Source organism: Siniperca chuatsi, linkage group LG3 (genome assembly GCF_020085105.1).
Source record: "Siniperca chuatsi isolate FFG_IHB_CAS linkage group LG3, ASM2008510v1, whole genome shotgun sequence".
Lineage (NCBI taxonomy): Eukaryota > Metazoa > Chordata > Actinopteri > Centrarchiformes > Sinipercidae > Siniperca > Siniperca chuatsi.
Window position 1 is genome coordinate 22,538,548 of NC_058044.1, and position 13,658 is coordinate 22,552,205.

Below are 13,658 nucleotides of genomic sequence, written 5' to 3' on the forward strand. Positions count from 1 at the left end.
TGAAGCTCTCCCTGTTGGTATGGGAGAGCTGCCCACCACAGCTCTTACAGAACCTACGCACATCATATATACATCTCTCGTCAGAGCAGCGAACAGCTCTGCACTCAACCTCTCTCGTCCTTGTATCGTCCATGCACACACACACACACACACACACACAGACACACACGCCTTTGGATGGGCACTGGAGGGCAAACACATCTCAGTGTTCGTGCATAAACACACATTCTGCTATCTGATATCTCTGTATGCAAAAACTAGTGTCCAACAAAAACTGACAGGCAAATATCTCTTTAGATGTCAGTGTGACGTGAAACAAGTGTAATGGAAGCAACAAGCTGTAATTCCAACATCATCAAGATGACAAGAGAAATCAGCGCAGTAGTGTCATGAAAATATTCCAATGACTGGAGTGATAATGTAAGGGATGTTTCAGGGTAACTCTGCTGTACTGATCATTGCTGACTGGTCAAACACAAGCCTCTAGACTGCAACAACTAGTGAACAGAATGCATTCAGTCTGTAAGCAGGCGCTAGTAGTCTGTGATATCAATATTAGGACTTGGGGTGGGAATTGTTTTTAGTTGTTTTGACACTAAATGTAGCCGACTTCCTGACGTAAAAAATGTGAGAGTAAAAAAACTGAAGCTGTATGCTTTGCCTCCAGCAATTTGCCAAATATATTTATTGGCACATAAATGCACATAAGGACCTTTTAGTCCCTGAGTTAGTTAATGAGACAATTTGGGTTTTGAAGACCTACATTATCTGACGCTAACAACATCTAATCTTCCAGTATTTTCCTTTTTCCTCTGTTATTTATTTTAACTAGGGCACACATCACCTACAGTTTCATTTTGTGCAGTGATGTTATTTTGAAGGTAATTCTTTTGACTAAATTACATGAGACATCATTTTACTTCTACTTATAATTAGGGAGCCATCCAGACAATTGCTCTGTCTTTTTTTCTGTAATTTACACAAACTCAAAGCCTTGCTTGATTATCAGACATAAATATGTGCAACTCTGATGCCTGACGTTTTCCTGAGGGCTGAGACTATTGAGAAGGGAAGGGGGTGATCAGAAAAAAGGAAAATGCATATTCATGTAAGTGTTCTTTATGTGTGAATAAAATAAATGGCAATAAAAGAACACCTGGGCCTGAAGAGTGCCACGGACAGAATAGGATTTTTTTCTTCTTTTCAGGAAAAAAAAAAACAGCACTGACAAAGCAACCTGACTTTCTGCTTATTTTTCATTCAAAGTCCTCTGGAACCAACACCGTCAGTCGAAGCGCGAAAGAAGGAGAGAGAAAATATGGCTGCCCTAGATTCCAAACTTGTGAGCATGTAAATAATGGATAACTTCTCAGGCCATACAAGATGTCTGACATAATTACTGGACGTGCTCTTAAAGGGGAGGGTCAGATTTCCAGCCCAGATACCAGTCAATACACTTCACTTTGGCAAATCCCACACTCTCTCAAACCCATTTCACACACACACACACACACACACACACACATTTGACCTACTTCTAATACATGCAGAGGGGGGGGAAATCTGACCCTTCACCCAGTTATTACACTAATTACACATCACCAATGACCGTCTCAGTGGTAAATCTCCTAAATTGACATGCAAAAAGAAATTAAGACATCATTACAAAGGCCCTCTTAGGGAGAAAAAAAATAAGAACTTGACTTGAGTTCTATTGTTCCTCTTTGGCATTACTCCTTCTCTAGTGTCGAGGCTCATTTAGAGCAGCAGCAAATCGTGGTTCACAGTGATGTCAAAGATTATTGGAGTGATTAGAGAATTTTGTAATGCAAAGCCTCATTTAAAGTAGACCAAACCATGTCCATTGAGCACTACATCAAATCAACGGCAAATTATCTCACTATGTGGAGGAGGGCAATTAAATCAAACACAGAAAATGTGGGCACAGATGTTTTTCTTTCCCATACATTTGTTCCCCATGATGCTTTGCTGTGACAGTAGGAATTGCTGTTGAACCTAGAACACATTCAAACTGTTCAGGACAGATGATCAATGGAACAAATTTCTTTTATTGCACATTTGGCATCTTTCATCAACACCTGGGCCATTTCCAGCCAACTTTGTTAAACTGGCAGTGAAATACAATGAAATGAATGATGAAATGAAGAATGAAGTACTTAACAACTGTGCCCTACGCACTGTAGCCCACACATGAGTCTTTATAATGTAACACAAACACACACCAAACTACAGGAAACACAACGGTTCTCTGTGTTTGTTCACTTTTGTTTACTGGCTCGCTGAGTTAACACAAAGAGCAGGGTTGTTTTTTCTGCTGAAGATGCCTCCTCTAGGATTCTCTATTTTTTTATGCCCCCTATGTCTTTCTCTCATTCTCGCTTTTATGGGGGTGGGGGTCATTCTCTCCCTCCCTCTCTCACATGACTGCTGTCAGGGTTGCAGCCAAGGTCACATGTTTACCCATACAGACAGTGGCACCTGACTGAATAGGATTTTTTAATAGGGGAAACTACCACTCACTAGGTTGACTGCTGGAACAGTCATCAAAGAGCCAACAGCCTGGCTGCAAAACTGGCGCCCGCCAAATGTGCTTTAGCCAACTACAGCTTTATTATCTCTGCTATAAATGGCAGGTTCAGGAAATGACAAATGCAGACGGAGACAAGCTTATATGTTGAATTTGTCTGGGTTAGGATGGTGAAATCATTATTCTAGGTTTGTATTGATGATTTACGATTTGAGAGATGGTTCTAGCATTAGCCCATGGATGGCACGTGACGTGTAACTAGTGTTATAGTGTCATTAATACCCACTGGACAATGCATTGGAACGCGCCACTAACTGCTGAAACCTATGGGACTTTGAGACTTGAAATGACATCCTTGTTACTGAGACGAACACATGCAAACATGAGAGCTGTACATTTAAGCCAGTGTGCTGAAAGTTATACTTCGTCCACTGCTGGTGCGTCAGTTATTCCGCCACGTTTCTACATGCACACACAAGATTAAAGCAGCCTTTGCCCTACAGCAACTGTAGGCTCTCTTTTTCTGACAGACTGATGCTTTCCTCATCTCCTTTATGAAACACGGACAGATGGGATAGATGCAGAGAGTCAGAGCGAAATAGAGAGGGTGAGAGATATAGAGAGTGGGGGAGGAAGGGGAGTGCTCTGTCTGTGTAATCTGCCCAGAAACTGGCCATGGGCACAAACGTGAGCCAGTCTGTCAGGAGCTCCACTGGGTTTAGCAATGGCAAACGGCTAAAATCTACTCGCTCGTTTCAAGTTCGCACTCAAATTTTTAAATCAATGCAACATATTTAGACTAATACTATGAACTACTAGAAAACACATTAAAGACATGTGAGCTTTGTGTTGAGCACATTCATTCAAAGTACCACGAGTGTGTATATTTTATGCATGGGTGACGCTAATGGAAATCTAACCCCTAACCCTGAAATATTAAGAGCTATGCTTCACTCATGGAGCTACAAAGGACACAGGACTAAGTGAACTAAGCCAGTAATAGTACATTCATTGTTTTGACAGTGACAACAGGTAAGTACTTCACCTGTAAGTGTTAGAAAAGTTCTGTTAATCTCCACATCTTTATCTTTCACCAGTGACAGTGAACATGAAATGAGCAAGAAACAAGGACACAACTTTTGATAGAAACATTCTTTAACACTGGCAGCTCGACTCTTCGGGAAAAGAAAATGCTCTTATTCGGGCGTCACCTTCTTTGCGAGGTATGATAGCCTGTGGCCCACGTCCTAACAGTTCAATCATCCACTGAGGGGTTTTACTACACTGCCTAAACCGACAGCCAATTGTTATGTTTGACAAACAGGGCTGAGGAATGAGAGGAATGCTCATCTCTCTCCCACACACAGCAACCGCTTTCCCATCTAAAGAATTAAACAATTATTAACAAGTCTTGGGATTCCATGGGAAGTATTCTGGATGTAGATGATGACCCATATTCTGGTTAGATGGCAGTGGGAAAAAAGAAATGCAGAAGGGGTGAAAATGCATGGCTGCATGTGGGTGGGTAGGAAAGGGACTTTGATATTTCTGAGCGTTCATGCAGTTGTGACCTCAATCCCGAAAAAGAGATTCAGTGTGTGTGTGTGTGTGTGTGGAGGAGAGAGTGTATCTTTCCAATTGGCAGTAAAGCTCACTGTAAAAACGCATATGGATTCAGGGCTGAAACCACACTGGAGACTGGGGGCAATAAAATGCAAATGGGAGTTCAAAAATCAATTTGGACTCACAGCCCACCCCAGCCCTGCTCAACCAATCCCAAGGCCACAAGTGGTAAATAAAGTGAAACGCAGTTGATTACTAGGCAGGCTGATGTTGTTGTCACGCTAAATCCGCTGAAGCCACTCCAAGCCACAAACGGCATTCGCCATGACGCATAGCAACAGTGCAGAGGAGGGATGCAGGACAAATTGGGAAAAGTGGAAATGGAGGAGACAGAGATGAAGCAAAAGACGAGTGAGTTTGAAAGGAAAGGGATGAAAGAATAGTGCAGCAATTTGCCCTCTTCAAGCAGCAGCCACAGACATAACACGTGTTCACACACACGTACACACACACGCAGAGTTCATTGGAGGGGGGGCTGTGAGGCAGGGCCAAGAGACTCTGGGGCTGAAGCCCGTCACTAACACACGGATTAGTTCACACGTGCACACTGCCTTTTAATCTGCTCCACTGACAAAGGTTGGAAGGCGAGAGACTAAGAGATGGAGTTGATGAAAGAGAAGGCCACAGAAACAGAGCCAGAGAGGTCGGAGGGAGGGAGAGAGGGGGATGGAGTTAGTGGCACAGAGGGGAAAAGAGATGGAGGAGGGGGCAGGCCTTTAGGTGCACTGTACAAAAATCACACCACCTAAAGGTGAAACAAGCAATGTAATCAATATCTTCTCTTTAGCAAATGCCTCAGATCCCTTTAAAAACACACACATACAGATCATGTGACTGGACTACAAAAAGTACACACATCCTAATCCATCGGTCCAACCCATTTTGGGGGGCATTTTGCCTTTATTTTCATTAGTGGAGGGATGACATGCAACAACTGACCACAAATGGGGACACAGTGACTACTTGGTCACTGTCTTAAACCCCTATGTCACCAGGACGCCCCATCTGTCCAGCTCTCCTTCCATTCGTCCTACTCTTCCTGAATTCCACTCCACACAATGCCACCCAACTTCCCTGATCCACCCACAACCCTCTAGCACTATGTGACTCGAGAGGTAAGGGAATAAGAGAAGACGCTTTGGATAAAAACTCCAATATGGCCTGGCTCTTAAAACAGGCCTGGTGTAAAGCCAGGGAGATCCAGCCAGATGTTGGTTCTGGGGGCAGGGAGGGGGGTGGGGAGTTGGTGTGTGCGGGAAAGGGTTGCCCTGGCAGACCACATCCTCTTTACAGCTGTGGATGTGTTTTAATACATCCAATAGGAGGGTGGGGGTGGGAGTGTAATCCTAATATTCTACATCAACCTGCGCAAACACACATTCATGTGTCCAAATACACAGAGGCCCGCACTCACTTTCTCACTCACTCAAGTTAAACTCACTAACTTGCTAAGTCACTTAACCCAGTTGGCACATAGGTCATTCCAATGGGGTTAGACTTTACTTCCAAACACAGAAGTGGCACATAATGACATTCAGCGTACGCACTGATGATGAGAAAGGATGTGAGGTTGCTTCTTCATCTCACTGCTCTCATTGGTGAAAAGCTAACCTCTATGATTGGTCAGAAGGCAGTTTCCCCGCTTTTACCCAGCTGTATGGCTAAAAATAGAAGCCATAGTCAGATTTAGCCTAATTGAGTCTGTCTTGTGTCTTCAACAAGCATCCTATACCCCCCCCCTCCTTAAGGTACAGATTAAGTTAGCTCGGCTGCTAACGTGACAAGCTGCTCCAGGAAGGAGGAAGGAAAACAGGAGCATTTCTTCCTGGAACAGTATGTAACCGCAGCCTCATCCATTTGGCCCAAAGTGGGCTTATCACCAAGCCCGACACAATGCTGTTTATGGCACAGGTTGAACAATACACTATGTGAGAAGTACTGAACACTTTGCAGAATACTGCAGAACAACCTAAACATACAGCCCAGATTTCAAGTTAATTAATTTGAACACCTACGAACAAACTGATTTCACTAAAAATGTTCCCATTTCAGTCATTCAAACTTAAAACAAGCCCGCACAGTTGTTCCGTTTAGTTACACTGTCCTTTCCACAGAATGCTGTGCAGACGCACTTCTGCAGGATAAGGGCACAACAAGAAGGCGCCAAGATAACATGAGTCAAAGGTGAGAAGAGCGAGACGAGATTGGAGTGATGGGTGAGCTTTCAAGTGCTGACATCCAATCCCCTGTGTGGGGCCTTCTATACACCTGTCTAAGGAACGTCTGTGTCGGGATGGTTTCTGAGGATGTGAGGCAAAACAATGGTGGCCTCTGATTTTACACTGTCTTCTACCATCTGACAGCAAGCCAATATGTCCACAGAAGTGTACAGGTCTGCAGTCCTTGCATCAAGTCCCACTAGGCACTTCTCAAGTAGCTGATATCAATCCCAAATTATAACATTTGATACTGAAATTACAGGAAATAAAAACAGATTAGTGGATTGTTGATAACTATAAATGAGAGATGCAATGATGCTACTCTGTTGAATATGCTAATTAAAAAAAAACTGCTCAGTTCTCATTACTGGGAAGTTTTCACCGTGGGAGCAGCTACAGGAAATGCTGAGCTTACAGGATGTTAACATTGCAAAAGGTCTGCTCATTCTTTCTCTCATCCTTTAGCGGTGCTTTGTCCCCCTCGTCACTGTTTCCCTCCCCCAATTTGGCTTATAAGGAAGTTAGAAAACCTGGTCTATTTTATCTGCCCCTGAGAGTGCCAATCCACAAAACTTTCTACTGTCAGAAACCTGCCAACCCAGGCAGACATTTGCGATTGAAAGGTAAATCAATGAAGGATAATTCACTCCTTAACCTCATGGCACAAGTGAAAATGTAAACATTGTTTTGGCTGAAGGGAGTAAGTGCTTTCCTGTTGTGCAAAGTTCACAGCTTAAACAAGGTACTTTCACCATCCTATGAGCCAGTTTAACGTAAAAAACTAACTATGGCCTCCTCATTACAGCTGGGCACCTGCCACACTGGTTGGTAGACGGGGCAGACTTCTAGCCACAGCCATAATTTGTCACCATCTCACTGTGGTGGCTGGATCCACCCCGATACTGGCTCGTGTCTCACTGTGTTAATTACAGGGCAGAAATGCTCACTGTGCACACATTGACACAGTGGGAGTGTGGATCAGGCTTGCGTGCTGCTCAAGGCTTCCCTTAGTCAGGTGTGTTTGACCTATCCCTCTGCTCATCCCATCAGCCTGTCAATTACTTCCTCATCCTCTGACACCGTTGTTAGCTAAGCCAAAGTCAAGCTAGGCTATTGAGGACTAGCACCGGGTGGCCAGCAAGAGTTGGGTGGGGCATGCCATAGCATGTGTGTGTGCTCTAGCTGGGCTCACCAGACCAAAGATCAAGTCCCTTAAGCTGCTTTTCTGAGCCAAGAAAAGCTTACAAGTCGTCACGTTGGTCAGGACAAATGGTCCCAGTTTTAGGCCCTGCAGCAAAGCCTGAGAATAGGTTGCACTCACTGGGAAGACAACAGAAAGACTGGTGAAGCACTTTGGCTTTCTTCATGGAGCATTAGCACAGCCAGAGAAAATGTGGCCCAGGCTTATTCATGTTTGATTGCTCATCCAACCCCAAGGCTGCAACAACAGTACTGAGTTTATAGCCCACTGGTTAGAAATAATGGAAATACATGAAGGGTTTCAATCCCAACAGAGATAGAGTATGTACCATTTGAAAAATGTGACACCTATTCTAGCGCTATTCAGTAGTGAGTTTTCCTGTCTTGCCTGAAGTACATGTTATTATAACTACTGTCTATCACAAGGCCTGTAGTTGTAGCAGTTACATTCAATAAGATATTTTTAAGTTAAGTAAGAGGAGAGAGCTCTAAAATCTGACCATATATCCTGACAAGCTCATTTACTTTGCAGCAAGAGAAAGAAACCTTCTCTCACACACACACACACACATATAGACACACACACACGCATACAAAAAATAAAAACACTGACAGTCAAGAACACCCACACCAATCCAAAGTTGATCACAAATGAGACGTGACTATCATCATTTACCATTTCAGATACCACTAAAGCAAAACAAATACAGAGAGGGCAGACCTCACGGATGCTCCTTACATGCCACCCAAGGACAACAGGCTCCTGACTCTAATGGGCAAAACTGAGCCTTTTTAATATTCCACACACACACACACACACACACACACACACACACACACACACACACACACACACACACACACAGAAAGGTGTTTAACTCACACTGTTTGCCCAACTCCCCTCATAAAGAATCAAGCAGAAAAGCTAATATTGCCTTCACTGCCTGAGCACTGCGGGAAAAATTATTTGCTGTGTGTATTATAAGCCTGGCCTTGATAAACAATATTAAAATGAATAGGTCGCAGCGGAGGAGGGTAAATGATAAACAACAGTTCTTGTGGATTTATTGTAGCAGGTAAAAGCCTGTTGTATTGATTATCCATGAACAGAGTCATCATACAAAAAGGGAAGAAAAAACAACTGGTTGAACACATTATACTCTGAGGAATGGAATACCTATTAATACTGTAAAACACCATAATAAACAAGTATCATCCAACAACTAACCTGAGCAGGGGAATGTGTTATCAACATCTTTAAAAGAAAAAGGACTAATACGTGGAAGGCTGTGAGATCAAAGCGGTGGAACTGCAACGTGCGGGTATACCAGCCTTTTACTGTTAAAACCTACTAAGGCAGTGTAATTTAGTAGTGACATGTGGAAGTGAAATAGGGCTGTTAGGAGGTACATGATCAAAGTGGCAGAGCCACCACGTTGTCTGGTCCCGCCGCACAGTGTGAGCATCTGGAATGTGTTCACCCCCTTTCGGCCCCTTTTATCTGCGTCCTGTGGTCTCTGCTGTCACGACGAGTCACAGAGGTTATCAAGACCTGTGGTAGCCATGCAAGGCAAATCGTCTCGCCGGTGGCAGATAAACAGGGTTGATAAGTGTTGAAAAAAGGCCCCAGTCAGGCTGGACCATAAGGGAGCTGCCTCCAATTTACAAGACTTGCAAGTCTGCTGAGATGGAACGAAAGCTGCTGCTGCTGCTGTTGTAGAATCATGGTATAAGCCTGACACACTTGGGTGAACAACTATGCCTGATACATATAGCTTACAGTGAGGCATGTGCTTAAAGGGAATTGGATTAACTGCTGGCAAAAAAGGGGGGGATTATAAACGATTCTGACTTTGTAAGTGTGCTTCTAAAAAGATGGATTACCATTTATATTTTTACCCTCTTTCTTTGCTAATGGAAATTCAAATTAGCCTTGTACTGGTCAACTACTGAGCAACAACACCACACTCACTGTGTCGAGCTGAAAACGAAGACAAGAGTGGGGGAAGAACAGGGTGTCAGTATCTGGATTTCGTACAGTGGCGTGGTACAGGACGGCCTGTTCCCAGCCCGATCTGTTCTGCTGCAGCTGTCTCTCTAAGTGCACGACCAGCAAGGTGGAGCCAGGAAAAGGAGGAGGCAGAGGATTCAAGTTTCCATGGATGTTGTACTCATGATGGGAATAAAAAAAACACTGATGCAAAGCTAATGCTGTCAAATGCACAAATAACTGGGTAAATCATCTTTGTAGTCTCTTTTTACATTTGGCTACATCTGTTTTATTATGCCTGGAGTTTCATTTAATTTCACACAAATTATCTCTGTAATGGTTCATAACTCTGCAGTAACCTTAATTCAGTCCTATGCCACCACCTAGAACCAAGCCAGCACTGATCCCTTCTGCTCTGCCATCTACAGGCTTTACACTAGTCTGCTCTGATTGGCAGAGGTGACTATAGGCCATAAATGGCCATAGGAACAGGCCATACTACAAAGTGACTGGCTGCAAGAATGTGGAAGGAGTGACGGAAACAGCCTTCACACTGTGTTGCAGGTACAAACATCTGAGCTGGCACCTTTTTTTGAAATGTTTTATGTGGGTGGAACACTGGAAAAATGCAACCCCGCATGGGTGTCACAATCTGCCGAGGCCAGTCAGCCGACCGGCTGGCCTTGTGTGGCATCGCATATGAGCACCAAGATGACACATCAACTCTTGTCTATATTTAACTCACTGGACGCCTCTCCTTCCAATGTTCCCATCCTTTTAGAAGAGGCTGCCAGGGAGAATGGTGAGAAAAACAGGCAGAGGTGATATGTAATTACACTGAATGGATCCAGCCTCCCACATCCTTTCATTGTACCCACACCCTCAGAGATAATGAAATGGAAGGCAAGCTTTTTTTTCCCCATTTACCATAAATCCTGCAAGTCTAGCCGCTCTTATTTATGGTGTTAAAGAAAACCCTTTACAGCTTCACTCTTGAAGCCTGCAATGTCACAGAGCATAAACACCAGCAAGCACCCTATGTGGGTGGTGAACTCAATCTGATAAGGGCTTCTAAGAAACCAGTGTTTGGTCTCTTCACAAGACGGTGTGGTAAGCCATCACAAGCCAAGGTCTCCCTGAATACCCCACATTTCTTCCACTGTAGATACTATCTTATATGCAATGATATAACTCAGTATAGAACTATGTTCAGGCTAGAAAGCTACTGAAAGGACGTTTTGTTCAGACATAGGGCTGACTTTGTTGCCCTTACTACATACCAATCAAAAAACATCTTTGCATCAAAACAAGCACTGAACTTTTGACTTTAGCTCCAGCTCAGCCTGCATGCATGCATGCATGTGCCCTTGCCTGCCCGTGTAATTGAAAGCCCTTAGCCCAGCAACCAAACTGTTGCATAACTCTAAAAAGGTGCAAATAGTGTGTGCACAAGAGGGGGAAACAGGGAGGTGAAGAGAGGAGGGAATGTCCTTAACTGAACACAACTGGGTCACCCCTTAGTTTTGGTTTTAAGGGACTGTTGAAGAGAAAGCACTTACTTGAAGAAGGGCAAAAACACTGTGGGGCAAAATGAAAGTAGGACACGATGGACTTGTTCACATGTTGTAACAGGGTGTGCATGTGCCTGCAGGCTGTGTTCTATGATTTAAAGAGGAAATGTTGAAAATGTAATGCCAACTCACCTATTCTTCTCCAGCTCATTATGTGTGGACCTGCAAAGACAGAAAACAAAAGTTGTCAAATAAAGAACAAATTTGGGCTTTTGCATGCTTAACAAGCAAAGTACAGACCTACAGTATCTGTTCATCCTGAAAAGGCAATGCACTCTGTTCGGGGAAATAATGTGTAAGATAATAACCATATGAGCTACACAAACAGGGGCAGAGAGAGGCACGGTGAATTACCTTGTCAAATTTGATTTATGAATTTGTTAATTAATCCTAAACAAGTCCCAACTCTAGAGCCCAGTGCACTGGAGCTCTTACATCAACAAACGTCATCGTGACAGCCAGGCATTCCCTGTGGCCTCTTCCTCAATAATGCACAGCACAACTCTGGGAGGATGTGTGTATGTGTGTGTGTGCATGTGCTGCTGGGCAAGTCTGAGCATGCACACACACACACATACATACACTCACCCTGTGCATGCAGCAGTCAGGGTTCAGTGCTCTGTTAATAATGTAAAGTGAATCAGCTGGTTCCTAAGAGTCTCTTTGTGTGGCAACATACTGAAGGGAGACAAGACCTCCTCCTGGTGCTTAAATGGCCATGTTCTCGTCCACACAAACTGCACTCCACCTTGCCTCAAGGGGCCCAGGTTTTAGGGGAGGGATGATGGACTCAAACTCTTCTGAGTCATGTACACGGCACTTCTCGATATTGTGGGTTATCAATATTGCAATATGCTTTCCTCATCTATTTTTTTTCTTTTAATACTCAGCTCAGCTGGCAAAACTGCCATCTTGTTAATACAGAAGCAGGAAATAGAGGAGATAAGAATGGGGGAGGAAGGAGGTAGAGAGGGATAAGACAGAGAGACTACCGACTGTTCAAGGCTGCGGTTCAGTCTGTAAAAATTGGCCCTGCCTTTGAGGAAATTATTTTTTAAGTTGAATTATTTACACCAAAAAAAAACCCCAACAAAAACCCACATAATATGTCTCTATTTGAATGCAATACTGTTCATGTAGTTGGGTATGCAAGACTGGATGTTAAGTCAACTGTGCCAGTATATTTGATTTAACATGACAAGGTCTATGGAAAGGTTGAGTGGCTGCTATCACACACAAAACACGGGGTTCACGTGTAAGCTGGTCTGGGCCGTTTCCTGAAAACCTGTGAGAGCCTAAGTGTTCACACGCCTGCTCTTGACAGGTTTCAACTTACATATTCTACAACCCTGTAGTAGTCATGCATGGCTGTGCTCTACATCAGCCAACCAGTCACACATAAAAATCACAAAACTGATGAATCTAAACCAGCTTGATCTCTTCTGTTTGGCTACTATTACGCTCATAATTGTCACCTCAAAAAATGGGCTCACAGTTCTAAAATTATGATTTCTAAAATGAATAGTCACAGTCTTCTGTTCAATGCAGGCTTTCACGCACATATATAATTACTTTCTAATGGCAGTGGGTCCACTGATTTCTGCAACTGTTTATGAGTCAGAGCAATAGTTTTGCTAACAGAAGATGAATACTTTGGAGTGCATAATTTGCGTCATCAGCTGTCACCGTGCTCGCACTGTGTCTGTGTTGCTTGGAAACCCTAATCTCGATCTGTAATCTTTTCCAAATTGAGCATTTCACCACAATTTGAATCGGTGTAGTGTGTAATAATGTCAGGCTGATTATCACAAGAATGATGAAAATGTATTTTGGGGGGGGGGGCTATTACAATTGTGGCCATGTCAAGCAGTGTACAAAGTGTTTTGCAAAATGAAAATGACTGCAGGAAATCAAAAGACAGAGTGTCATTAGAAATACAAATGATGGTAGGGAAAAACATCCAAGTTTGAAAAGCTGGTGATAATACAGACAGTGGGGAAGAATTTTTCCCCATAGACAAATAACTTTTCGTCAGTAACTCTGAAAATGAGACAGGCCTTAGATCAGCTCTGGTCCAAGCCCCCCACAATCAAACAACACACACACACACACACACACACACACACACTACATCTTAGTATGGCCTCTCATTCAGAGAGATCAATCTAAGGCAGCTTGCTTTAGGCTTTTATCATCACAAACCCCTTTCCCCATCTCCTGAATCAGATGTCTGCGTGTCTCAAGCTCAACAACAATGCAATACAGATTATAAACTGGTTCAAGGCCACACACAACTGCAGCATACCTCCTTCTGTAGACATGCACGCGTATGTGTATGTGTGTGTGCATGTATATACACAGAGTGGGTCAATTAGATAAAGCAACCCTGCTATAAACGGTAGGCAAGAGCGGACAGAGTCAGATAAGCCCATCACTTTAAGCCTCAACGCACTACAGAGAAGGTAGCTATAGCTGGAGCAAGCTAGTGCCAGACAGCAAACTGTGTT

General features: G+C 43.5%; 1 protein-coding gene across 2 annotated transcripts in view; it reads right to left on the minus strand.

Annotated features, from left to right (window-relative positions):
• The window catches only part of mxi1 (max interactor 1, dimerization protein), a 31,187-nt gene that overhangs the window by 12,296 nt on the left and 5,233 nt on the right, over positions 1-13,658 (minus strand). For both annotated transcript variants that reach the window (XM_044189745.1, XM_044189746.1), the window contains exon 3: positions 11,284-11,313. In XM_044189745.1, the coding sequence (XP_044045680.1) occupies positions 11,284-11,313 (30 nt within the window). The remainder of the gene's footprint in view (positions 1-11,283; positions 11,314-13,658) is intronic.